This window comes from Platichthys flesus, chromosome 18 (assembly GCF_949316205.1).
Source record: "Platichthys flesus chromosome 18, fPlaFle2.1, whole genome shotgun sequence".
NCBI classification, from domain to species: domain Eukaryota; kingdom Metazoa; phylum Chordata; class Actinopteri; order Pleuronectiformes; family Pleuronectidae; genus Platichthys; species Platichthys flesus.
The window spans coordinates 15,675,157-15,699,808 of NC_084962.1; the positions used below are offsets into that span (position 1 = coordinate 15,675,157).

Sequence of the window (24,652 nt, forward strand, 5' to 3'; positions counted from 1 at the left end):
CAATTAGTTGTTAAATATAAAAATAGGTGTCTTTGATCAGAGGCCTCTACATTTTCTTCTGGTCATTGCCTTTTTTAAAGTCACGATCTTTCAGTGTGGTTGAGGTCTGACGGACAAATGTCTGGAAAAATTCCATTTAAAAGTCAGAAGTTCAAATCAAATGACCCAGTAGCAATGAAACCAAACCACAGTCGCTTCATGTCGGTGTTCATGATTTAGAATGTATTGAATTTGTTCTGTTTCAATCCAATTGCATAAAGTTTTATAAATGCCCTTAAGTGTGAAATGGCTGGAGCATGGTTTGCATGCTGTGGATGTGTATTCCCTGAACAGTGCAAGTCTTTGGTTCAGGCTCATGTGATTATCACAAACATTTCTTTTCATGTTATATCTGAATGAGGTGATGAATCCTATTTGGGTTCTTTGACTTTTAAAGGATCTTTCTACTTCTCTTATTTTGAAAATCATGTCCCCCCTTTTATAAAGGGCTGGCTGTCTTTAAAGCTGCATGTAGCTGTTTCCTCTTCATTAAAACATCCACATTGAAATATTTGATAGATTTTATTTTTCTAAAGTCATCATGAACTGAGACAATAACAACCTGATGAATATACAGGTGTGTGTATTTAACTGGTAGGACTTGAAACAGAGTTTTAGTTTCTTTGACAGATTGAAGGACATTGTATTAAACAGTTATGTTTTAATTTCCAATAAAATAAACAATATAAATGAGGAAGTTTAATGGAGGATTTCATCCAGAGACTCCAAAGATGACAGACTGCTGAGGATCATTATTATAATAAAATATTAAAGGTTTATTTCTCAATGCATATATACTGGTTTAAATCAACTAAGAATGTCCTGATCATCCTGATAAACAAAGTGCTTATGAAATATAGGAAATAAACAAATGTAAATATATATATTCCATATTAAATAGTTTTGATTATAGCAATGGGTATGTGTTTGATTAAGACGGTACAGTAACTTCTATTATTTTATGAATAAATAAGTAAAACTTTGAATAATGGGCCGGTTCTAAAATACACAGCTCGAGAGTTGTGTGTCTGATTCCCAGCAAAGTGGAGACACATGGATTTTAATTTGTGGAACTCAAAGCATTTGAACCATTTAACAAAAGATAATTTTTCCAAAATAAATTTCCGTTATCTAAGGAGCAGAGCAGATGTATGCCTTATTTCCCCCCGGTCTTTGTAATATAGAGCATGTGTAAAAACACATGCGAACTGTGACCAGTTGATAACAAAACAACAGCTACTTTCCCATTCTTTATTAATAAAGTTCTACCAACATAGTAAAATAAGTTATACATCTGGCCATCAAATTACACATTGCTTTACAGTTCATTCTAAAACAACTGCTTTGGGGAAATTGTGCTTTTCCTGAAATGCTAGAGGCCTTTTTTCCTTTCTTAAAATAATTTCCACAGGAAATGACATTTTATACAATTTGCCCCTTAAAAAAAAAAAATCACTACCATTTTTCTAAAAGATAAACACAAATGAAAGTTTCTGGCATTTAATAAACTGTTATTGCACAATACGTTCTTTAGAACAGTGGCAACCCTTTCAACTTAAATCAATTTCAGACATATTTCTTGTTTTAATACCAAAACCATGTTTTTTTTTTTAAATAAACATCTTTGCAGTTTTATATCTTGTATTTGATTTCATTAATTGAAATATGCAAAATAATCATAACCTTTGTTAGGATTGGATCTGGTTTGTGACCTGATGCGTTTGGGGGTAATGAGGAATTCAAGTTCTCTGCCGCAGCTGGCATTTTTAAGGCTGGGCCATTGCTGGCCTTGCTGAGTCCTGCGGGGCCTCCGGCCTCCCGCGTGGGTCGAGCCCAGGGCCACTGGGAGCGCCCGCTGAGTTGTGGAGGGCATGGGGTTGAGCCTGACCGAAAGCATCACCAGGATGTGCAGGATGGGGCGGGACACCTGGGGGCAGGTCCATTGGTGGATTGATGTGGTCACGTGGTCCTGGGAAGCGCATGTCAGGATGGAAAGGTGGACGTGGTCCAATGGGCCCTCGGACACCTGAGCAGGACAAATGTAAACATATTAAAGACAGCTTGTCACTCTTCTCAAGATGTAGAATATTGTAATAAACTGTAAAGTCAAACAGAATTCATGATTTATAAACTACCCTATAAGAACACAAATCTTTGATGAGCTGAACGCACCGTGTGGTGGAGGCATTGGTCCAAAGTGATGAGGCGGAGGAGGACGGAAATGCGGTGGTAGTGGACCCCTAGGATCCATGAGATGACCTGGGCCGGGCCTGGGGTGGAACGCGTGTCCGTTGGCGGGGCGAGGCCCAAAGTCTCCTCCCATTGGTCCGGGCATACCTGGGTGTCCATTAGCTGGTAGTGGAGGCCCATGAAGAGGAGGTAGGTTTGGAGGAAGAGGACCAGGCGGCAGGTGGTAGGGGCCGGGCCGCGGCTGTCTGTAAGGCCCGGGAGGTGGCAGGCGGATATGAGGTCCGGGAGGGAGGAGCGGGTCATGGGGTCCAGGCCCAGGTGGATGTCCTTGGATCATGGGACCAGGCGAGTCCCTGATTGGAGACGCTATGAAGGATCCAGGTCCCTGATTAAATACCAACAAAGGCAGAAATTTTAAAGGTGCTGTGATTTCACCAGATTTCAAGATGCTTTCAAATTTTAGTCGTGCAGTTAGGAGATCCACAAACCAGTTTACTTCCATCATTGGATTTAACCGAGGCAAAATCACACAACCAGTAACCACACACCTTGATTGACCTCTGACACACACTTTGCAACAACACACGGGAGCTCACGTTCAGTCTTGATAAAAAGAATCACTGATTTCGTTTAGTGCCGTGAGAAAAGGGGAAACACAATCAGCCCAGAAGGTTAGCCCGGACCCAGTGATGCACAATGCCATTAATCTCTTCCCAAATCCAAATCCAGCTCCAGGGGGAGAGGAGGCGGAGTGATTGTGTTCACTTCACCCCGAGCACCGAGCAGCCTCTATACTCACTGGCTCTGGACTCTCTGTGGAGGCCTCAGCCTGAGTCTCTGCTTTAACCTGTGGATCTACTGCTTGTGTCTGTTTCAGAGTTGGGACATACACATTGGACATGTAGACAGGAACCTCGAGTCTATAGACAGAAGGCCGTCAGGTATTGAATAAATGTCTGATTTGTTTAGAAAATGACTTACGGGTCCATCCATGTTGGAGGGCGATGAGCTGCGGGGACCCATCAGGTCTGAAAGGGAAACAAACAGCGGTGTTAAAAGCAGATTAAAAGCTGTGATGAAGCTGACGAGAAACAGAGACCTCAGGAGACATACCCATCCCAGAGACGTGTTTGTGCTCAGCGTAACGACCGTGAGGATCTGATGGAGGTCGAGAGCCTGAGGAGAGACGAAAAATAAGTTGTGATGAAGAATAGAAACCCTCAGCACTGTGGATAATGAGTTTCCAGGGAGGACACAGAGAAAGAAGAAATAAAAGTATGAAGCAGGCAAAGAACTGATCATCGGTGTGTCATGAGGAAACAGTGAGGGGAACAGAGCATTGCTGAGGATTTAAAGCCCCTGAAAAACTTGCTTTCAAATTTAATTCATGACTAAAACACAGCAATCAAAATATGCATGTTAAACAATTGTTAATGTGCATCATTAAAACTGTTTTGATGTAGGATCCCATTACTTAAGGTTTTCAGGGCCCTTAAAAACACAAGAGGTGGATTAAAATTTAACAGCAGAAATAGAAAAGTCTTGAGAGGAACTGGTTTGACATTAAAATTAGAGCAGGCAGAAGAGTTGGTGGCAGAGGGACCAGGAAGATGCAGGATGCAAAACACTGGCAAGAAATAAAAAAAGGAAGAATTGAAGGTGAAAGAACGGCAAAGAATAAAATCAAAAGTGAAAAACAAGAGATAAAAAGCCTAAAAAGGTTGAAGCAAAGGGATGATGTCCTGCGCTGGTGACAAAGAGGATGACGTAGTCCATGGGGACTCACCATACGGGTCAATTCTTCGCCCCACGGGGGCAGAGGGAGGGCGCCTGGGACCCTCAATCATTATTGGAGGGGACGGTGCACCCCCACTCACAGGAGAGGGCCCGTATGAGTCACCTGTTATGACCAAACCATCCATTTACTAAAGGAAAATAATCGGCTCGCAATACATCACAATCTGTGCCACAAAGAGGTCGTCCTCGCAGGGTTCTCAGAGTCGAGTCCGGTGAAGGGACAAGTGAAACGATTTGATAACCTGCTTCTTATTTATTCATAATATAATACAAGAAAAAGTAGTGTGATTTATCGTGTAGCTGTAAAGTGTGTGGTCTGTTTACCTTGGCGAGGAACTGCAGCTTGTCCAGGGTTTGGTCTGAAGAGAGGAGCACGACGCTCGTTCAGCTGCGACGATAAAACAGCCAACCTGAGTTGAAAAAACACAGTTAGATGCAAATAATGCCTTGTTTGGTCAACACCATTATTCGCCTGATTTTCCAGTTGCTGACACTTTTTGGAAAATGCCAACAAAAGCCCCAGATCTGAACCAAACTCTTCAAGACACGCAGTTGAATATCTAAAAGAATCTGTGACAACTACAGAGAACGGACACACTACTTCTTCTGGTCAAAGATCGTGTAGTGAGTGAGAGCCACAGTCGTTGGTCCATCGTGTACTCAATGACCGGAAGACTCACAAGACAGCAAGTCCTGAAATGTGAACTTGGCTGACTAACCATTTTCCAAACAGTTCGAACAGTCCCTGTCAAATCTCCAAATGTTTATTTTGTAAACCCGGCCAACTCTTACTTTTCACGGAGCTTTGATGATTCAAGCTTCTCCTGACTCAGAGCTCTCTCTGCATTCCGAGCATTCACCTGGAGACAATTAAAGAATCGATAAACAACTAAAAAGTATTAATCTTAGTGAGGCTTTAATATGCATGTGCAGTAATGTGGCATTTGGGAGAACATACCCAGTTTGAGTGAGTTTTATTTTCCTGCTCTTTTATCTAAAAAAAAGACAGAAAGAATAAAATTAGAAAAAGCCATTCAGTCAGGGCTCAGGTCTCAGTCAGGTTATATTCTCTGTACCGGCTCATGTCAGAATGGATGAAGAGTCTACCTGCTCTTTGTAGACGTCCTCCGTCTTCTTCATCTGGTCCTCCATTTCATTAATGCGGTGTCTCAAAACTTTGACCTGCTCCTCGGCCTCCACAGCTTTTCCTCCCACCTCCGAGAGCATGTTCTCTTTGCTGCGTCGCTCCAGCTCCTCCTTCGTCAATTTCCTATGAAGCCACAGAAACACACGTATTTGAACACGCCGACCACAAACATCTGTTACATTTGAAAAGGCACGTGGCCAGTGGAGCTTATTCTTCAAAATCATAATGGTGAAACAACAAGTCAAATGTAATACTGAAGGAATAGTATTTGGATAGTGTGCTTTATTATTATTATATTACTTACTGCTGCAGAGCATTTTCCTTCTGTTGGTACATTTCAACCATGATTTCATTTTTCTGCTTGAGGATCTTGAACTGGTTTTCAACATGGCTCTTGTCGCTTTTTAAAGTTGCAATTGAATGTTCCAGCTCCTGGTGTTGTTCTTTTACAAAATGCAAAACAACATGTTTAGTGAGACTCGGGGAGAAAGTCAAATAAACACAGCATATACATATAAACAAGTATACACAGTTTGTTTTCCTGCATTTCCAACATGATCTACACACCTTCCAGTGACTTTCTCATCGTTTCTTCGTTCAGTAGTTTAGTCATGAAGCGATCTCGCTCTTCTTCAACTACTGAGAGAGTGGTTTGCACCTGGGAATAAATTGTATAAATGACGTTTAAAAAAAATAAATAAACTGAAATAAACATCAACTACACTTAGTTTTAATGGTTAATTTGACATCTTACCCGGGAAACATCCATCATCTGTTTGATTCTGTTCTTTACGACTGTTTTCTTATCTGGAAGACACAGAAAGTCCATTAAACACAAACAGATATACACACAACTTTAACATGAAACAGTTTGCATTGTGGACTCACCAGATGCTATTTCACCATTGGCTAAAACTTTGGTTTCACCTTTTTGTAGCTCGCAAGCGTCTAAATCTGCCAGAAGTTCAGACAGCACCTGCGAGGAAACATTTCTGTGTGAAGTGAGCCAAGTTGATGGGAGTTAAGGATCAAGGAAAATCAAGAACTCAGACTGACCTCCACGTTGTGATCTTTGAGCACCACAGAGTCCTCCAGCTCTTTCTGGGACTTTTGATAACTTTTGATCTGCTCACTCAGCTCCTTGTGTTTGTCCTCCCAGCTCTTTATAGTCATCTTAAACTGTAACAAACGACAAAAGCAGTTTATAGTAATTAAATTAATGTAAAGAGTTTTAACTGAGGAAGCACTCATTTACATTTAGAAACAAAATATTCGACAAGGCTGCAGGTTTTCTCACCGTCTTGTTCTCTTCTTTGAGAGCTGCGTAATCTTTCCCAAGACATTGGTGCTGAGCTTTTCTGGCATCTTCACGAATCTTAGCTTCATCGAGGAGAACAGAAGTCTGTTGAGGAAATAAAACAATTTATTAGATGTAATGAAACCAAAAGCTTATAATAATCCTAAAGTGTAATGTGAAAATGATCTGTACCCTCGAGAGCGTTTCCTGGATCTTTTTCCTGCTGAGCTGCAGCTTCTCATTTGACTTCTCCAGTTTCTCGATCTGTTTAAGAAAAGACGATTAAAACATCACAAGTTTTAGAGGATGGTTAAAATGATACCAGGAAGTAAAATAGTGTTCAACAATTACCCTGGTTTCATATTCCTTAGAGTGTGTCCGCTCCTCTTCGAGTTGTTTTACATACGAGTAATTTTCATCAGCCATCCGCTTATTTCGTGATTCTGCCTCCAAAACTTTACTCTGCACAAAGTTAATGAGATACAAACATGTGTAAAAAATAAGATTTTATTTGTTGTCCCAATAACACTCAACATCTATAAACCAGTTAAAGATACAGAAACCTTAATTTTAAATAAAAACATACAAAACAAAATGAAAAAAAAAAAATCCAACGTTCATTTGCACTTACCTCGAGCTGTTGAATCCTTTTCATTGTAGAACCGACTGTTTCCTTTGACTGCTTATGATGCTCTTTCAGATTCTCAGTCTTAAAGAAAGGAATAAACAATTAATACATTTGAAAAAATAACAAAATCATTTCCCAAAGTAGCTCATAGATATCTCATCACGTTTTTCCATGTAGCTCACCTGCTTCTGGAGCTCAGACATCTTGGCGAGAGAATCGTCCTTCTCTTTTTTGAGAGCCTGGATTTGCTCTGTGAGCCTTTTTTCATCCACTTTACACAAAAGAGCAAAACAAGGAACCTTAGGTCATGAGTCAGGTATTATACCCAATACATTTTGTGAAAAAAAGAAAATATGTAAAATCTTACCAAGGTATTCCCTTGATTTGACCTAAAAGAGTTAGAAAAGCAATAAGTCAACACGGTTTAATAAAACTTTCACAGCACTCTCTAAATAGTTCAGCAGTGATCCAGAGAAGGAAATTATATCCAATCAAAGTTGGAGTTGGAGTTAAGTTCTGGTGGGAAAAAAAACAACTAAACCTTATTAAAACAAAACATTGTAATAATAATAGCAACATTCTCAACACTTACCGCCAACACAGTTCTCCAGAAGAAGATGGTGAAGGACACAACTCCAACCAAAGCAGTGAAGACCACCGCTTGCCAGGGACATCCGTACAGCGTCTCCCCTGGCTTCCACTCGTCTGGCAAAAGTGAAATCATCTGGAGAGACAGAAAATCAACCACAACGTGTAAGCAATCCGATCAGGAGGGAGGAAAACAGCACAAACAGAGATGGTACGTTTAATATGATACAGGGAAGTAAAGCACTTTTAATTATTATAACTAATAGTTCGCGTCATAAAATTAAATATAAATAACAATAAGTCAATACATCAAGTCTGCTGACTCAATCTGATTTGCAATATTTACATGCACCCCTACACAGAGCTTCTGGGTATTCATTAACCAAAATCTAGCGTGATTCTTTAGTCAAATCCCACCACTGAGAAGACAAGCTACCAAAGTATCAGAGGATTAACATAAAACAAAGTTATGTCCTTAAAGCACAACTCGGACCGCTGCAATCTAATTTTAGTAGAAATAAACACAAGAACTGTCTCGGGTTACAAAACTAATCAGCCAAAAAGTTTCCTGCCAGTAACTACCACAACCATTACAACACCAAACGTACTACGACAGGTTACTGCAGCACAGGAAACCAATTTCTGCTTTCACACATTTCTTCAAGATGTGGTTGATTTTACAGTTTATGTCTGCAATCAGAAAAATGGCTGGCTGCTGCCCAAAAGACGGAGGCACCAACAACTGGTATCAATGAGCAAATCAGATCATAATATTAAGGCAGAACCACCGATAACGAAGTTTTTTTTTTCGTGACCTTCCAGTCATGAGCTCGGTGGCTGCAGCCACAGAGAACCTTTGAGCCGAGCATGTGGCAACTCAGACTGGAACAAACACACTGTGTGGTGAAGAGACTACAAATATTTTCCTACATCTCACTGAGGATCAACAAATTGTCTTAAACACTGTGTGCCAGTTGCAAGTGTTTCATGATGACAGTGCATAAGTGTGAATGTGCAATCATGGTGTTTTAGAAGGTATTAAAACTCTGATCCATCCAGAGGAAATGACTATTAAAAAGTTACTTTTGGAAATAAAAGTATTTTCTATCAAGCAAACTTATTATTCCAGGAAGCTTTGGAGAATTCGTAAATAAGTAGTTGGATTTTCAGTCAGTGCGCATCGGTGCTGATGAACACGTCATCAGGTCGGGTTAGCATAATAAACAATTGACCAGCTGCTGGATCGGCTCCGTTTCTCCCACTTACATGTTGCAGCTGCTTGAGAAAAAACACGTAAACATGATTCAGCTCCATCACAGGTCGAACCGCAAACGAGTCGCTCTCCATCTTCAGCGTTTCAAAACAAAAACAAGCCTCAACGATGCTATGCTAGTTTGACAGGTTGCTAGCTCCGCTGCTAGCGCGTTAGCTCCCTAAGCTAGGCTTACGTTACCGGTTAAAGCCCCGTGGTGTGTTAGAGATAAACAAAAAAGGCACGTCTTAACACACAGTGACGATAGTTGATAAAAGAGGTGTTTAAATTAAGCAAAGGGCGAGTCGTCGTATCCCATTTACCGAAACAACAAAACAACAGAAAAGCCGACAAACTGGAGGTGCTAGCTTAGCTGGAGGCTAAGTGTCAGTAGCTAAAAATCGATTGAAACGCGATTAAAAAGCTAAACTAGTTTGACAGCGGGTTGCCGGTGTTCCGTCTGAGTCTTGCGGTGATTGAGTGGCTCTCTGCGGTGAAATGAGAGCCACTGGCGGAGCTGTGAAGGAGCTGTGGTCTGCAGGAAGCTCAGTGTGTTGATCACTGATGAACTTCAGCCTCCACCGGGAGGAGGAGGCCCGTGGTGCGTTCACTGACAAGGGAGATACCAGACAACTGTGCCTCTCTTTAAAAACAATCTACATTTAAAAGTTGGCCCCTGAAATCTTTTAAGAGGAGTACGAGGACGGTTCTGTGCAACATCTAGTGGCCAGTGAGGTACTTAGTTGTAGGGAGTATTACTCGTTAATTTCTACTTTGAAGAAAACTAGAATGGCACCCAGTCTTCTTACATTCAATTAAGATTTCACAGACTCATAGAAATTAGTTCCCTAATTACGCCAGATCTGTTTTTTAATATTCCCTGGAAAACCAGTGAAAATGTTGAAAAACGCCCAACCTCCAAATGTTAGAGGAAGTGAAACAAATGTCCCATGAAACTGGAACTAGTGCACACAAAATGTTGTCTAGGTTTTGCAGGGGACCATTTTTATACTGAGTGTTCTTGCAGAATGGAAATATGTGGGGTAATCAAAATGGATGACCCACTTTTGTTCAAAATCCTCATCCTGTTATCGTGGATATGATAAAATGTGATGAGATATGATGCAGTGGGTCAATGGATTAAAATGTTAAAAATAAAAAACAACAGGAGTAACGAGAAATAAGCCGACAGAGCTAGTGTATACATTGTGTAGTGTCATTTTTTAAGACTTACCACAGTTGCCCACTCAACAATTTTACTGCTTGCGATAGAAAAGATGCAGCCCGTGTAAAATAATCCAGCTGAGAATAATCCCACTTCTGCTTCGTTAATTTCAGACACTGGATCCAATGGCTCCAAAGATCCTGAGGGAACAAAATTAACTCATTACTTAGTTTGTGCTCGTTGGACAAGGAGAAAATTCTCCTTTGAGGTTGATTGTCTCATGCAGAGAGGATTCTTGAGTAGAAATGTCTGATCTAATGTACGGGTTTGTCCAAAAAAAGTTATTGTTTGACAAAAAAAAGAAGGAAAAGACTTATGCCATCTACTTTACCAACCTGAGGGCGAGGGCTCCACCTCCTCACCAACGTCGACGTCTAAAGGACTTTCCAGAGTGGCATCAGGGACCTTCTGCAGGTCTTCTGATGAACTGAATCCTGGCTGATTGTCTTTGTTTTTATTAAAATGTCCACCGTCCTCCTCCACGCTGACTGCCGGTCCAGAGTGCACCCCATCAAGAACTATCTGCTCCCCCTCAGTCTCTACTGCTCTTTCCTCCCGATCTGTTACTGTGATGTTTTCTTGCTCTCTCTCCGCCTCAGGAACGAAGTCAACCTTTTCCTTCTCAGTCTCTACTGCTCTCTCCTCAGTCTCTACTGCTCTCTCCTCACGATCTGTTACTGTGATGTTTTCTTGCTCTCTCTCGGCCTCAGGAACGATGTCAACCTTCTCTTCCTCAACAATGCGGAGCTTTTCCTCAGTAACAATCAATTCATGTCCATCTAGAGTAAAAAAGACAAACACATCAGTAACAGCACAGTGTTATTTGGGGACGTGGTCAACTATGCACATTATAAACAATACACAAACGTGTATATCTCACTGCATTGAGCCTAAAAGGATGATGGTAATGAAGCTAAAGACGTTGGTGGCCTGGCATGAGTTAATTAATTTAACACAAAGCAGAAACACTGGATTTTATGACACAAATGACAAGCTGCATTTATTGCTGAATTGTCTGGCTGACACTCGACTCCCACGGGATCTGGTTTTACCGCCCCAAGATCAAGCTAGCAGATTGCGTCTGTGCATCTCTAATGACATGTGTAAGTAAAGATTTTCTACTTGGTAATTACAGACGTATTTAAAAAATGTGAGCCTTCAGGCAAAGATTCAAATAGCTGCTGATTCACATTAGCTAGCCAGCTAAGGGACTGCATGTTCAAGTTAGCAGAAAAACAAACAAGTTGAGTGCAGCTGAATAGATTCAAAAGTAGGACAAGGTTACTAGTGTCCAAAAGGGCCAGATATCAAATAACCAGTGCATCATCTTCTCTGGTTTCCTGGCCACACATTAATGTGTATCTTGCCGTACTAGCAATTCTTGCAATTCACTCTTGGCAGGGAAGTGAAACTAAATCCTGATATGTTACTGAGAACACTTTTGACTGCCAGGTGTAAACTGCAGCTGGACGTAGATTGAACCGGGATAGTTAAGTAAACAAGATGCTGGTATTACTGGGCCCGAAAAGACAATTCAGAGCTGCATATCTGTACTTGTCCGTGAAAGGCTTTTAGCAGTTGTTTGAATAGAACATGTAAATCAGTCTTACTGCAGCCATCCGAGGGGAGTGAAACCCACAGCTTTTATCTATACCAGATACTGAATTGAAATCAAAAATAACACAAATCAAACCTACCCTGGTCCATATCTGCTGCTAAAGGTGTGCTGTCACTGGCTGTCGAATACTTCTGTCGTAAACTGAATGCAAGCTCCTGGAAGTCATCCAGTATTTCAGTCTCCTCATCCTCACTACTTGTGTCCTCATGTGGGTCCTGAACATTTTTTGCATTCTGTGCGTCCAGCATCTTCTCAATCTCGTCCAAGATGGTGGTTTCCGAGGCTTCCAGGATTTCCTCTAGAGCACCTTCTATGTCTTGCGTCGTATCTGAATCTGACCGACGGGTGGCCTGCAACTCTGTGTCCAGATCAGAGAACATGGCTTCCACTTTGAAGAGATTTTTGAGGCCCAGAAGCTTTTGGAACCGCGCCATGTATTTTTCTGAGAAGCGTTCTCGCAGTAGCGTGAGTCTCATCACGCTGTCGCTGTACACTGGCTCCACAGTCGACGCAGTGGGCAGAGTTTCTGGTTCAAGAGCAGGTTTGTCAGAGTCTGGGTTATCTGATTGGTCGTACAGGAGTGCATTTTCATCTTCAAGTAATTCTTCTTTCACCACAACGATTTCTTCCTCCAGCTCTGCAGGTATTTCTTCCTCCAGCTCCTCTGTATATGGCTCCTCAGGATTCTCTGGTTCAACGACAGATGAATCTAGTAGACGGAGATGCTTCTTAAGATCTGCCAATAAATCTTCATGCATCCGATCAGGTAAGCTGTCGTCTCCTGTCTTGATGTTGTCTTTGAGTTCTAAATCCCTCGACTTCTCATTGGAAAGGATCTGATGAGTTTCAGGTTCTTTACTGACAAATACACGATCGTCCTCTGTCTTGTTTTCTTCTGGCACATTGTCCAAATCCAGTTTATTCTCCATTGCAATGCTACTGTCCTGTATGTCTTCAATGACTCCAGAATCTTTGGACACCTCCTGCACTTCCTCTTCTTTGTGCTTAATGGTTTCATCTGTTGTTTTAATCTCAGATTTTTCTTTTCCATTTTTGGCAGAGGTATCTCTTTGTGACAATAAAATATCTGATAATTTCTTTGCTCCTGTCGGGTGTCGTGTCTGTGGTGTATCAGCTGAAGGTTTTAATGTTTCATCCTTTTCTTCCTCATGTTCGATCTCTTCTACTTCACCCTCATCATCACCTTCCAACAAAAGTTCCTCAGGATCACCGATTGTTTCTTTATCTGTCTGTACAGAGCTGGAACCAGGAGGATCTAGAAGAACTTGCTCTATGATTTCAGGCTCTTTGGGAGATTCTGTAATCAGCGGTTCTTCTAAATCTTTTTTTGCTTCCTCAAAATCCTCAGTGGGTTTTGCAGCTGCTTCTTCTTCTTCTTCGTCCTCCTCGTCATCATCTTCATCTGAGCTAACATCTTGTGGTGTCATCTCTCCCCCCGTGACAACTGAAAAGACTGCATCTCCGAGCGACGTCCACATGTTCTTCTCCTCTGCAGCTTGAGGTTCATCTATGTGCGTTACCGGAGGAGCTTCATGCTCTTGGAGGGAATCAGGTGCTGGAGTGTTCACTGCTTTTTCAGTGAAAGACAGTAGTGGAGTGTCTTTTATTACATCAATTTTTTCTTTGGAGTTATCGTCCACCTCTTGGTTTTCCTCCTCCTCCTCTTCTTCTTCAAACGGTGTTACTCTCTTAGTGATTTCTTCACCAGTAACGATGACATCAAAAGTTGAACCCAGGGTAGTTTTCAACTCTGGGATTTGCGTTCCCTCAGTAACCGAGACCGCTTCAGTTTCGGGAACAAGCTCGTCTTTGGCCACAGATTCCACTTCAGGATTTGCGAGTGTATCTTTGGGTTCCCTCCTCTCTGACCCAACATTGTCAAGAACAGACTCATGTAGTTTTACTTGCTCAACTTCTACGGCTGCTTCAATAAAATCAGGTGTGGCTGCTGTATCAGATTCTACTTCTATAGGAGGCAATTCATTTTCCACATCAAGCTCAGGTAAAGTGGCATTTTGATCATCAGGATCGAGATGATCTACATTCTCTGGCTGCTCAGTTTGTTTGTCAGTCTGCTCTTCTTCTTCTTCATATGGCTGTGTTTCTTTTGGAGTGTCCTCTGCCTCTTGGATTTGGTCAGATGTTCCCCTACTGCTATTCTCCTCCACTAAGGAGGCTAAGAGTACATCTATGTCATAATTGTCAAACTTATCAAATCCATTGTCAAAACAGACAAAATCTGTTTCCTGAAAAGAAGACGAAACACAAAATTATATTAAAAAAAAAAAATATATATATATATATATATATATAAGGGGATTCATTTTGAAAGTTAGCATCAAATTAGTAACATGAATTGAGTCAGCTAGAAAATATCTTCATACCTCTGCGGGAAGCTCGACTTCTTTATCTGTATAAAGGTGGTTAACAGCAAGAAGGTCCTTTGGGAAATAGCCAAAGATATTTCCAACCTACACAAACAAGAGGAGAACATGTGGAGGATAAGTAAAATTGCATAGGTCAATCCAGGTGATATGCAGAACTTATTAATCACGGATACTCACACTTCCTGCCCAAATGTCAGTCCTTCTGCCTGCAAGTTTGTAGTAAACATAGATAGTTTCTGATTTCTTAAAGGACAGGAAGCGACAATCAGGTGGCGAGAAATCTCTCAATGCTTTCCCCCGACACAGCAGCACTAGGAGAGCAGGGGATGAAGAATTAGAAGGGTCCACTTTTGTAAAAAAAAGTCAGAGATAATAAAAAAAAATTTAAATAAACACAACACACAGACATTTCATATGTTAAAGGTTGCAACTTAGGTTTTAAGAATAGAAAAGGCATGGCTAAAGTAGTTTATGGCTTAGTTATTGATGCAATAATGTTTTACAAGTAGGAATATTGTCGTACATATTTGTTTATTCTTATATTTTATTTAATGTATTACTTCACTTTGAATGGGTGTGTATACTTTTCCTTCTTCCTTCCTTCACAAGATTTTGTTTCCTGGGATAATATCTACTGAACATAAAATGGAAAATGAAAACCCAACTTTCTTATCCACCTTTTCCCACTTTGCTTTATCTTATCAGTTACTGGCCCAGCCTTTATTGGTTTATGGCTGTTCACTAACGTTCCCTGATGATACTACACCAGTTTGGTAGATTCAGCATCACATAAACATGCCTTTTGTTGTTGTAGTAAACATTGTTTACATTTTAAAAGGTGATGACAACCTCAGGCTTCTCCTCTGCGTGTTTCAATCCAACTGTTCACTTAAACATCACGTGACCCAACAGAGAAAGTGGATTTGAAGTTTGCTGATTCAAGTTAAAACCATGGAATACAACAAGTGAAGCTAGCAGTGTTAGCAGCTACTGTTTACCAGTGTAGCCCCTTTACGTTAGCACCGGCCGGTGGCTAATCCAGCTAGCTGCGCAGGCCCGAGCTGCCAGGCAACCGGCCAACACAGCGAATAACCTTCCCGAGCTAATGGCTACTGCTAACGTTAGCTTCCCCCTTGTTTAAAAGCGTCAGAGCACCGCTACGTTAGCATCACACACAGCCGCGGCAGGTCTGTCATGTCCGCACACATCGACCGGCAACAGGTCGAGAGATAAGCCGCAGTTTATGGCTGTGCACCGGGATGTGGGGGCTGGAGATGGAGCCTCTCTCCCTCCAGGTCCCATCCGACCACAGATCAACTTACTGCTGCACTCCTCGTCCGCGCATCTCTTCAGGTCGGAGAAGCGTTTCTCCAGGGCTGCGGTCGAGATAAAATTGAATAAAAGTAATAAAAAGCCCTGTCGGTAGAAGTGCTTCGCTGCCATGCTGGCACTTGTGTTGTCGGCGGTGTCGGATTCGGCCGCTGGAGCATGAGCACTGAGGGCTGCGGAGGAGCCGACACGTCAGCACATCAGATCCGGCTTGGTGGGTGGAGGCTCCCGGGGCTTTCTCACAGGATGTTCGGGCTCTGGATTCAGGAGGAAGAGATGTGGCCAGGAAAGAGAAACTCAGCCTCTCAGTGTGTGTAGCCAATCCTCCACCATGTGATCCATGGGAACTACTGGAGGGAAAGAAGAGCCTTCATATTATTGAGTTATTATAATAATTTATAAATTAGAGCCCAAAGCCCAAAGCCAGGCTCCTGGTACAGGCGACATAGATTTATTGGGCGCAAAAATGCCGAGAGGGCGGCACAAGAGACACATGCAATGTAAAGGCTTGTGTAGTCAGTCACCTGTGAAGACCAGCATCATTTACCCCTGAACCAGCCTGGAGAAATGATGATGATGATGAGAAATTAAATATAAAATTAAATATAAAATTAAATATAAAATTAAATATAAAATTAAATATAAAATTAAATATAAAATTAAATATAAAATTTAATTATTATTTTTTTTAATTTAAATTAAATAAAACATTTTTTAAATTCAACTAACAAATTAATTTAAATTAATTAAAAAAAGAAAAAAAAACTGCGCGCACATCCTGCGCAGAAACCCCTTGCACATATCCTGCGCAATAGCCCATTGCGCACATCCTGCGCACACTGCCTGTTGAATGTCACTTGAACTAAGCAGTATAAAAAGATGGACAAATTATCGTGTGTTCATGTCATGCTATGCAGAGAAAATATTTTCTACTTTACAACATGTATTTGACAGCCTTACTTAAAAGTTACTTTTATATTTTGGGATTTTAGATACTGGATGATTTAACATGTTTTAAAAACCTATTGTTAGAGAATAACCCAGTAGTTTACAAACTTGTCTTCGGACGCCTTACAAGTGCCAGTCTAGTGAATGAATCTGGAATCTTCTCTCAAAAAACAGTCCCCGCCCATAGGGTTTGTAGTGTGAAGCTTATGAGGTGTTTTATAAAGATGTGATTGAAAACGTCAGACCAAGTGAATCCATTTTATTTCAGCATGAACAGAAAAAAAGAAGGGAGTTTCATTTCACCTCACAACAGTTCCTCATAGTAGCATGATGCATACAACGAGATGGTCTGCTGCTGCTTGTTTCCATGTGATGTGCTGAGGCTGCCCCCTGCTGGCGGCTGGGTTCCCTCTGCTGCTCTTGCTTGGTTTTTACAGCTTGTGATTAACTCAAATTGTCCATAAAAAAAATCTTTATTATCCTTCAAGATCAATTTGTTGTAAAACAGCCATAAGTATTGTCCATCATTTTAAACAAGATGTCAAAGATTAACGTAGAAATTACTGATTAATCAAAAGTGAAAATCGTATTTAGTTCACATTCGCTAAGAGGAGGCCAATATCCCATTATTCTTAATGTTGGAGTTATTTAGATTTTCCTCCTCTCCATGTTTCTTGTTTTATTTCTTTCCCTTCTCTCTCTCCATCTATCTGCCCTCCTCTCCCATACACAGTATTTCTCACCCTCGTGTCATTCTCTCTCTCCCTCCCTCTTCGTCCCCCCTTGCTCTCTTTCTCTACCTCCACTCCTCTCACAGAGAAACCAGGGCTGTCAATTAAATAATTTGATATATGTTCTTCAAATATCACCTCGCTGCTGCGGTTCTTCTTCGCCCCGCCCGGTCCGACTACACCAACCAATGACCGGGCAGCGTTTCTGTCTACACGTCACTTCCCTACCGACGAAACCGGAAGTACGGCTGCCTATTTCCGGAAGTAGTGAGTGCTGTACACACTCGTGGTTCTTGATATAGAATAGTAACTTAAATTGCTATTTACCGGGAAAAGTATCAAAATAACTTCTGCAAGTTTGTTTACGAGTTAAATTTAGCGTCGCCACACTTTGTCAAGAAAAACACAGCAGATCAGAAGGAGGTAAGAACCAAGATAATGTGTATACCTATTAGCTTGAGTCTATACATCAATATCTATGTATAATTATCTATAACAGCTCGACGTCTATGACAGTTGTGGGTGTTTAGTTAAAAATATACTACGTAAGCTACGTTATCATGAAATATAGCTAATGCTAAAAATGATACACAGTAATTCCAGTGTTGTGATGGTTAGCAGGATTTCTTAACAGTAATAGAAAGTTTATAGTTGTATAAAGAATCTTACTGTCGTTCTGCATCTACACTAAATCACCAAATATTTATTTATTGTGTGACAAGTAAACTTCTGTACGATATTACAGAGACTTACCCTGCAGCTAATGTTTTTTAATTCAACCCATTTCTTGACTTTATCATCGAATACACTTCACTGTAAGTCAGAGATAACAACAACCACAACAAATAACAGCTCTTTGCACAAGACTTCTACAACATAATTGATGAAGACCGAAGAAAACAGATCCTTCAAGCACCAATGGGATATACCTGCTGGTATCCAGGTATGTACCACCTCACCACTGCAGCTGTCTTCGTGTGATTAGTTTGTTTTTCTAGGTGGAAATCATACACAGCCCATTTGACCGAGCGATAGAAGGCAGCTGTCTGACTGCTGATGATGGACGACGTGGAGGGAGAGCTGGGACGTCCTGAAGGAGACTTGGAGGATGACAACAACCTTTCAGACAACATCTCTTCCAGAAGAAAAAGAAAATCCAAGTTCTCACCGGGTATTCCCATGTGTGGAAGTGAGTTGTGCTGTGCGTGCCCCCGACATGATAAACACATATAGCAATAAACATATTGCAGATTTATTGCTGTGTTTATGTTGGCTGATAAATAACAAATAATTCCGTTATAGAAACATTTAAAGAACATTTAAACATTTAAAGAAATCTCTCCAGCTGCTCTGATTTTCTACTGAGAAATATTCCTCATTACTACCCACTGCATTATCAAATTAAAATCCATAGGATTCATAGAATCTTTATTTATCTATATGACTAATCAATGTCAGATTTTTGCCGTATTGAATCTCAAGAAGTAAGTCTTGGTAAAACCTATTATAGATAATAATAGTTAGGGCCAATGCATTTATGTCATCAAATACAACCTTTTCTTATTTCACCTTTAGAAACATTGAAGGAAACTGGGTTCCACCAGAGCACCCGGCTCTGTCTGGAGCGCATCAGAGAGGCAATGCTGCATCATAGATGGCAGGAGGCAGCAGAATTTATGGCGTGTTATCCCCAAATATTAGAAAACACAACTCGCAGCTCTACAAAGCAATATAAAGAGGTATTTTTTTTTTTTTTTAGCTTTTTTGAGTCAGTGAAAATTTTAGAATGTTCCAAAAAGATGAATCCCTTACTGTTGTGATGGAAACAATTCAGGATAGTGGTGCATTCCAGTTTGATATTCACATCCCTAATATTATTGATATTAACACTCTCTCTGTAGGTTATTTGGAGACTCAGCACTGAGATCCTTCACCATCACCCCAACTCAAAGATGGAGGATTACAACAACATCTATGAACGAATAAAACACTCAGGAGTAAAACATTACCTGATGGTGCGTGAGCTAATAGATGTGATTACACAGATCTCAAATTGATTTCCCTTTTTTTGAATCACACACAAGACCCTTTTCTTTGTATCTCTAGATCAGTCTTGAACATTCCTTCCACATGCTGCTCAACGGCCACATTGAAGATGCAAAGCGTCACCTGTTGGCTGCTGAAAGCTGGAGGTATGGGAGAGAGTCAACGGACCAGTACCAGAAGGTGAAGCTGATCCAGGCCTACAGGAGCCTGCTAGATTACATCATCTGGTGTGACAAGAAGTTCAAACTCTCTGGCGGCAGTAAGGCAATACTCCATTCAACACCCCAACACCCAAAAGCATCTTTTATTCATGTGAATTGGTTACACTGACACACTTGCAAGCTTTTGTTTGAGATCACACTGCCACCTACAGGGCAGAAATAGTAACTGCACAGGAAACAGAGGAACTGAACTGCTGATCATGTTTTGGAAAATGTATTTGCGTGTGTACCGTCCTCTGATATGATTTAATAAAGGAAAGCCTCTATCTGTCCAGACTTTAATGACCCAGTGGGCAACCAGGAGATGCAGAACTATTTCAGACAGGCTTCTGTGAATCTGAAGGATATTCTGAAAAATCCTGGAGTCTGGGATCCGTTCATATTGAGTTATGTTGAGGTAATCACACATTCCCCACTGCCTCATGAAAAGTAGAATTTAGAGTCCAATAAATGCAGATTTGTATTAATGAGTTGAAGATATTATTACCAAACCTTTGTAAAATATATATTTTTATATGTAGAATGGAATATGACTAAACATTTTTAGTTGGACAAAATTAAACATTTTAATTTGTCAACTTTGGAAACTTGTGCTGTTCTTTTCAAAGACCAAACGTTCAATCAAATGTTAGACTAAATGATCAGTAGGTTTAGCCTAAGAAGAAATTTACTAAATATTTTGATATCTAAGATCCTTGTCTGCAGGAATTACAGTTCTCTCTCTAGTGTTTTACAATGTGTCAGGAAATATCCCTTCATGCTGTGCAACTTTTGTTTTACTCCTGCAGATGCTGGAGTTCTACGAGGATCACGATGAGGCTCTGAATGTCCTGAACGACTACGCCTATGACAACAACTTTCCTCCTAATCCCAATGCACACGTCTTTCTGTACCAGTACCTAAAGCGACACAATGCTCCGGGGACCAAACTAATGAAAGCGTTGAAGGTGCAAAATTAAAGCAATGGGGCTTTTACAGTATTTAAATGTTGCTCTTTGTCTTAAAATACACTTTTGATGGTATTTTACATAATCTTAATATATTTAGGATTTAATTTGTGTTGCTTTTGAAGATATATGCAACTAAAATAACTTTTGTTTGCAATTTTAAACTTGTGCCTGTCTGTCATTATAACTTTACTTTCTGATGCTCCAGATCCTCTGTGTATCAGTCCCCAGCCATGAGTTGATGTTGGAGTACGGCTCTCTCCTGCTTCTGTCAGGTAGAAGCAGATTTTAATATTGGATTTTAATAATACAAACAACTGAAGCTGAACTGAATTTTGGACAGATGTTGGATGTTGTTATAGACATAGTTCCCAGTAATGTTTCCCCTTTTCCATGATTGATATTTTCTTCCCCACCCCCAGAGAAAGCCAGTCATTTGCCCAAAGCTTTAGGGGTCGTTCTGGAAATGCTGGATTTCGCCTGCTGGAGGAGCAACCTGGACGTGTGGAAGCATTTAAAAGCCGTCATTCAGAAATTACAGCTACGGTATGTAAACAAACTAAAAAAAAGATTGTTCTGTTTTGGATTTAATGTTTGACAGATGTTGTTGAAGCATGTTCTTCTGTGTATATGTGTGTTGAAACAGAGAAGACTGGAGGAAGGTGGTCCTTGAAAAAATGGCGGGAAGAAAAGACTGGTGGCCGGTTCTCCACTTCATGAGCTTCCATGCCAGAAAAGACTCGGAGGAGAACCCAGAGCTGATGGAGGTGAAGGCATCACTCAGAGAAGTCCTCTGCCCGGGTGAGTCAGTCTGCAGCATTACACAGTCACTTCGGGCTAATGTCTTCAGATATGAAAATCATTTGTCAATAAATTCAGTGGTTTATTGAAGTGTACTTTGATTGTAAGCATTTTTAGATTGTGAGATTATAAACATTTTATTGATATTCATAGATATTTTAATTACTGCTTAAATATTTATGTGCTGAAAAGGTCAAAGTTAATCACATAAATATTCCATTTATGAAAAGTCCCTTGTCAGTTCATCGATGTCTTTTCTTCTTACAGATATAACTCTGAAGTACTGTGCTGCAGGGCCGAGCAGCTGAGTGGACCTGAGAGAGGAGCACAGAGAGAATATTGAATTGTCTCGATTCAGGGACGAGGCTGAAATCCTTTCAGGAATCATCAGAAAACACGAACAAACGTTTCGATGACGAAGAGGAGTTCTCAAAAATGTGAAAATTGTTTTTTGACAAGATTTAAGCACATGCTACACAGTCCAGCATGTGGCGCTGTTGCTCTGTATATGTTTGCACTGAGTGTCTGGAGGGTATGACCACCTGATCTTGACAGAAACTGAGTGCTGCGCTGAATCAGTGTTCACGCTCGCTCTCATGGTTTCTGTAAACATCCTAATGAGAGCTGAGTCTCGCTCGGGCCTTCACCGACCTTTGACCGGCGTGTAGGGGTTAAGGTCATTAGTGAGCGAGCGCCACACCGAGCCTGAGGGATCCTCTCTCTGTCAACTCCACTGTCACGTCAGAACACTACAAAGACCCTTCAGCGATATCATTTGCAGCAGGGAAAGTCCTGGGGGGGGACCAATGACAAACGGTTACCGTAAATAGCTTAAAAATGCTGTTCTGTAACAATCATTTCTCAATTAATGTGAGTGGAAAAAGATAAGCTGGAATATTTTTGCACAGAAACACTCTATCCATCACTGTCAGGCCCTAATTTCAGTAAAGAGACTCGTAACGTTTTTAAAGCAACAACAACTAAAAAGGAGATATTTTTGTACTGAGAATGTTTCCAGTGGCTCGACAGGATCCTCGGCCTTCAGATGCTGCGCCCTGCTCTCCTCCTTTTGTACTGAACCATGAAATAAATCTCACATCCAGCAGCATGCCAATTTAATAAGTGAAAGTGTTTGTAATGATTCTGTTTCGGCTTCGCTACATTGTTGGCCATGCAGCAGCTCACTCAGCCTGCTCTCTCTCTCTCTCTGTGTGTGTGTGTGTTGCTTTGCAGTCATTACATAAACCAAAAGCCCAGAGCACTTGCCTGACCACAGCTGCAAAAGGGATCTGAGAGCACATAGCACACATCGTTTGAGGATTAAAAACCCAGGGAGCAGTGGAGAGGATCGAGTCAGGAGTCGGTCACTGCATAGATCGTGTCCTGCGCTGACCTTTTTTTAAATAGTTATTTTTTCATAGTTTTACATTTTTGAAATAAAGCCGGCTCGATGCACTGTCCTCCTGATCAGTGGAGCGGCTCTGGAGGGGGCTTGGTTTCTTCCTCAAGGACACTTAGACAGTAATTTTGTCTCCATTGATTCAAAATGGAGACCCTCCTGCACTCTAACCCACTCTAGCTGTTCCCGCCCAGACTACCACAGATCCTTGTGGTAGACACCTCTGAGAACAAGGACCTGTCTTGTTCGGGTTCAGATTTCTCCCAGACAGGAGCAAACGAACCTGGAGAACAGTCCGACCCGAGAGGAAGGTGTGTTCACTTATACGCATTACAATGAATTAATATACAGAATTATATATCAAAAATCATATAAAATAATTTCTACAAAGGCTCAATACAACCACATATCTGCATGATTGATTATTTTTGGTCTATTTTACTAAAAATTGTTGTGTATATATCAACCATAGACTGCATATAGAGATGGACGACACAACGATTGCCCAAAAGTGATGCCAGCGTGTCTTGATCGCCCCCTGGTGGCTGGCTGCAGTGTAGGTTATAAACCCTGCCTCCCCGATGTTAGTGGATGAAACATTATCCAAATCATTTGTCACGGTGTCTGTCACTAAGTAGCCTAGTTCTCGTCACACTGATGTTTGTGTACGTGGTCAAAACAGAACGGAGCAAAAAATAAAGCAATAAAGCGAAACAGGGTCTCAGGGAAACAGTATGCAGTTTAAAATCAGAAAACCCACACGGCCATTTGCTGTTTTCCCCCAAAATGATGATTATAAATTTGACATAACCTTCAATTTGCTTGTCCTGTTTGCCTGAGAACCTGCTGCTCGTGTTCACTGCAGCGACGTGGGTGAGTTACAGCAGGTGGAGTTTTACTTAGCCGCTGAACAGAACAGCCACTGGAGCTGGTGGCCACCGAGCAGCTCCACTGGCTCCCCCGGCCTGTTCGCCGAGCAGCCGGGATGACGAGCAATGATGTATGTTCATCTGGGATCGCACCCCGAGGTTGTTGGGACGTACTTTACTGCAAAATCTATCATGTACACAAAAACCCCCCCAGAAAACTCAGTCCCTGTAGGTTCATCTGACGACTCTAACAGGCCCTTTAAAACCATCTCTAGCCCACGGAGATATATACAGACGTCTTCGGCCTGACCCCATGGAGAACTGACAGCCGTAGTAATTGTTTGCATAATTAATCATCAGCGCAGGTTAGACTGAATCTATTTAATACCGAGGAGGATAACAAAAAATCACAAATCATTTAAGGAGAGATGTTTTAATTTAAGCCTGCATAGAGGAACAGTGGATGCTCCTTTGCTGTGTGACATTAATTGAGATTTCCCCTTCTCGCACTGTGTCACTCCCTCCTCTCTGAACACGTACACACACGCAAGCTCACACACACACTTTTGCACACACACAAACACACACTGCAGTTTGTGACTCAGGGTCTCGCTTGGTCGGCCTGCAGGGCTCTGAGGATTTGTAACCTAAAATCCAGACTTGTGCAGCGACAGTGCAACATCTCAGTAACTCTGTGGGGCATTTGAAGAGTGGTGGGGGTTTGGCAGTGGAGGGAGGGGTGGGGGAAGAGAGAGCCTGATAATTCAGCCATGCAATTTGGACTTAACATACTGATGTGTTTGCCAGGGCTGTGTGCTACAAGCAGGAGGGAGATAAAGCTGGAAAAAACATGAGGCTGAAGTCGTCTTCAGAAATACGACTGAAGAACCATCTAAAGAAGAAAATAAGAAATTCAAATAAAGATCATGCAGAAGTCAACTTTAAGTCTCATAAGTTTCTTCGGAGCAGAGGGACCAGCTCCTGAAGGTTGTGGTCCGGACCTGTGACGTCCCCTTTGTTGAACAGCGTGATAACAAAAGGCTTTCGACACAATCATGACACTGGCAGATGCCACGACAAAATGTGCTCGAGGGGAGTCAAGTCTTGTGGAACTTCCCCAGCCCTTTACCCTAACATCACACATCACAGCTAAAAATCTGATCTCTGCATGT

At 41.3% G+C, this 24,652-nt stretch overlaps 2 protein-coding genes across 6 annotated transcripts; one reads left to right on the forward strand and one right to left on the reverse strand.

The window, feature by feature from the left end:
- Window positions 1-1,276: 1,276 nt before the first annotated feature.
- mia3 (MIA SH3 domain ER export factor 3) lies at window positions 1,277-15,707 on the reverse strand. 4 transcript variants are annotated; one of them, XM_062411939.1, is made up of 28 exons: window positions 15,512-15,704; window positions 14,367-14,500; window positions 14,187-14,273; window positions 11,861-14,048; window positions 10,499-10,942; window positions 10,173-10,303; window positions 7,691-7,822; window positions 7,466-7,487; window positions 7,281-7,369; window positions 7,102-7,179; window positions 6,822-6,932; window positions 6,663-6,734; window positions 6,471-6,575; window positions 6,230-6,352; window positions 6,062-6,149; window positions 5,928-5,980; window positions 5,741-5,831; window positions 5,478-5,616; window positions 5,134-5,296; window positions 4,985-5,020; window positions 4,819-4,886; window positions 4,351-4,436; window positions 4,016-4,129; window positions 3,343-3,405; window positions 3,211-3,257; window positions 3,029-3,097; window positions 2,212-2,614; window positions 1,277-2,065 (listed from the first exon to the last, which is right to left on the reverse strand). In XM_062411939.1, the coding sequence occupies exons 1-28, from the start codon at window positions 15,630-15,632 to the stop codon at window positions 1,806-1,808; spliced, it is 5,517 nt and encodes a 1,838-aa protein (XP_062267923.1). In that variant the 5' UTR covers window positions 15,633-15,704; the 3' UTR covers window positions 1,277-1,805. The 4 variants fall into 4 exon arrangements, with proteins under 4 accessions (XP_062267923.1, XP_062267926.1, XP_062267924.1 ...); XM_062411942.1 differs by lacking the exon at window positions 4,016-4,129 and having other exon boundaries at window positions 15,512-15,707; XM_062411940.1 differs by lacking the exon at window positions 3,029-3,097 and having other exon boundaries at window positions 15,512-15,702.
- A 1,752-nt stretch (window positions 15,708-17,459) lies between these two features.
- On the forward strand, window positions 17,460-23,049 carry taf1a (TATA box binding protein (TBP)-associated factor, RNA polymerase I, A). 2 transcript variants are annotated; one of them, XM_062412023.1, is made up of 11 exons: window positions 17,460-17,620; window positions 18,183-18,386; window positions 18,773-18,936; window positions 19,099-19,212; window positions 19,304-19,502; window positions 19,740-19,861; window positions 20,253-20,411; window positions 20,620-20,686; window positions 20,834-20,957; window positions 21,058-21,212; window positions 21,480-23,048. In XM_062412023.1, exons 2-11 carry the CDS (start codon window positions 18,254-18,256, stop codon window positions 21,518-21,520), a joined length of 1,278 nt encoding a protein of 425 aa, XP_062268007.1. In that variant the 5' UTR covers window positions 17,460-17,620; window positions 18,183-18,253; the 3' UTR covers window positions 21,521-23,048. The 2 variants fall into 2 exon arrangements, with proteins under 2 accessions (XP_062268007.1, XP_062268008.1); XM_062412024.1 differs by lacking the exon at window positions 17,460-17,620 and having other exon boundaries at window positions 17,654-18,386; window positions 21,480-23,049.
- Window positions 23,050-24,652: the final 1,603 nt, after the last annotated feature.

What these genes read in the sequence shown, in the direction of transcription:
- taf1a (XM_062412023.1), top strand. Translation starts at nt 18,254, where the DNA reads ATGATGGACGACGTGGAGGGAGAGCTGGGACGTCCTGAAGGAGACTTG. An exon ending in GAGTAAAACATTACCTGATG is followed by an intron (nt 19,213 to 19,303) that starts GTGCGTGAGCTA and finishes TTGTATCTCTAG; the next exon opens with ATCAGTCTTGAACATTCCTT. An exon ending in ATTCAGAAATTACAGCTACG is followed by an intron (nt 20,958 to 21,057) that starts GTATGTAAACAA and finishes GTGTTGAAACAG; the next exon opens with AGAAGACTGGAGGAAGGTGG.
- mia3 (XM_062411939.1), bottom strand. Translation starts at nt 15,632, where the DNA reads ATGGCAGCGAAGCACTTCTACCGACAGGGCTTTTTATTACTTTTATTC. An exon ending in CAATGGTGAAATAGCATCTG is followed by an intron (nt 5,981 to 6,061) that starts GTGAGTCCACAA and finishes TGTGTCTTCCAG; the next exon opens with ATAAGAAAACAGTCGTAAAG. An exon ending in AGGACGTCTACAAAGAGCAG is followed by an intron (nt 5,021 to 5,133) that starts GTAGACTCTTCA and finishes TCTTTTTTTTAG; the next exon opens with ATAAAAGAGCAGGAAAATAA.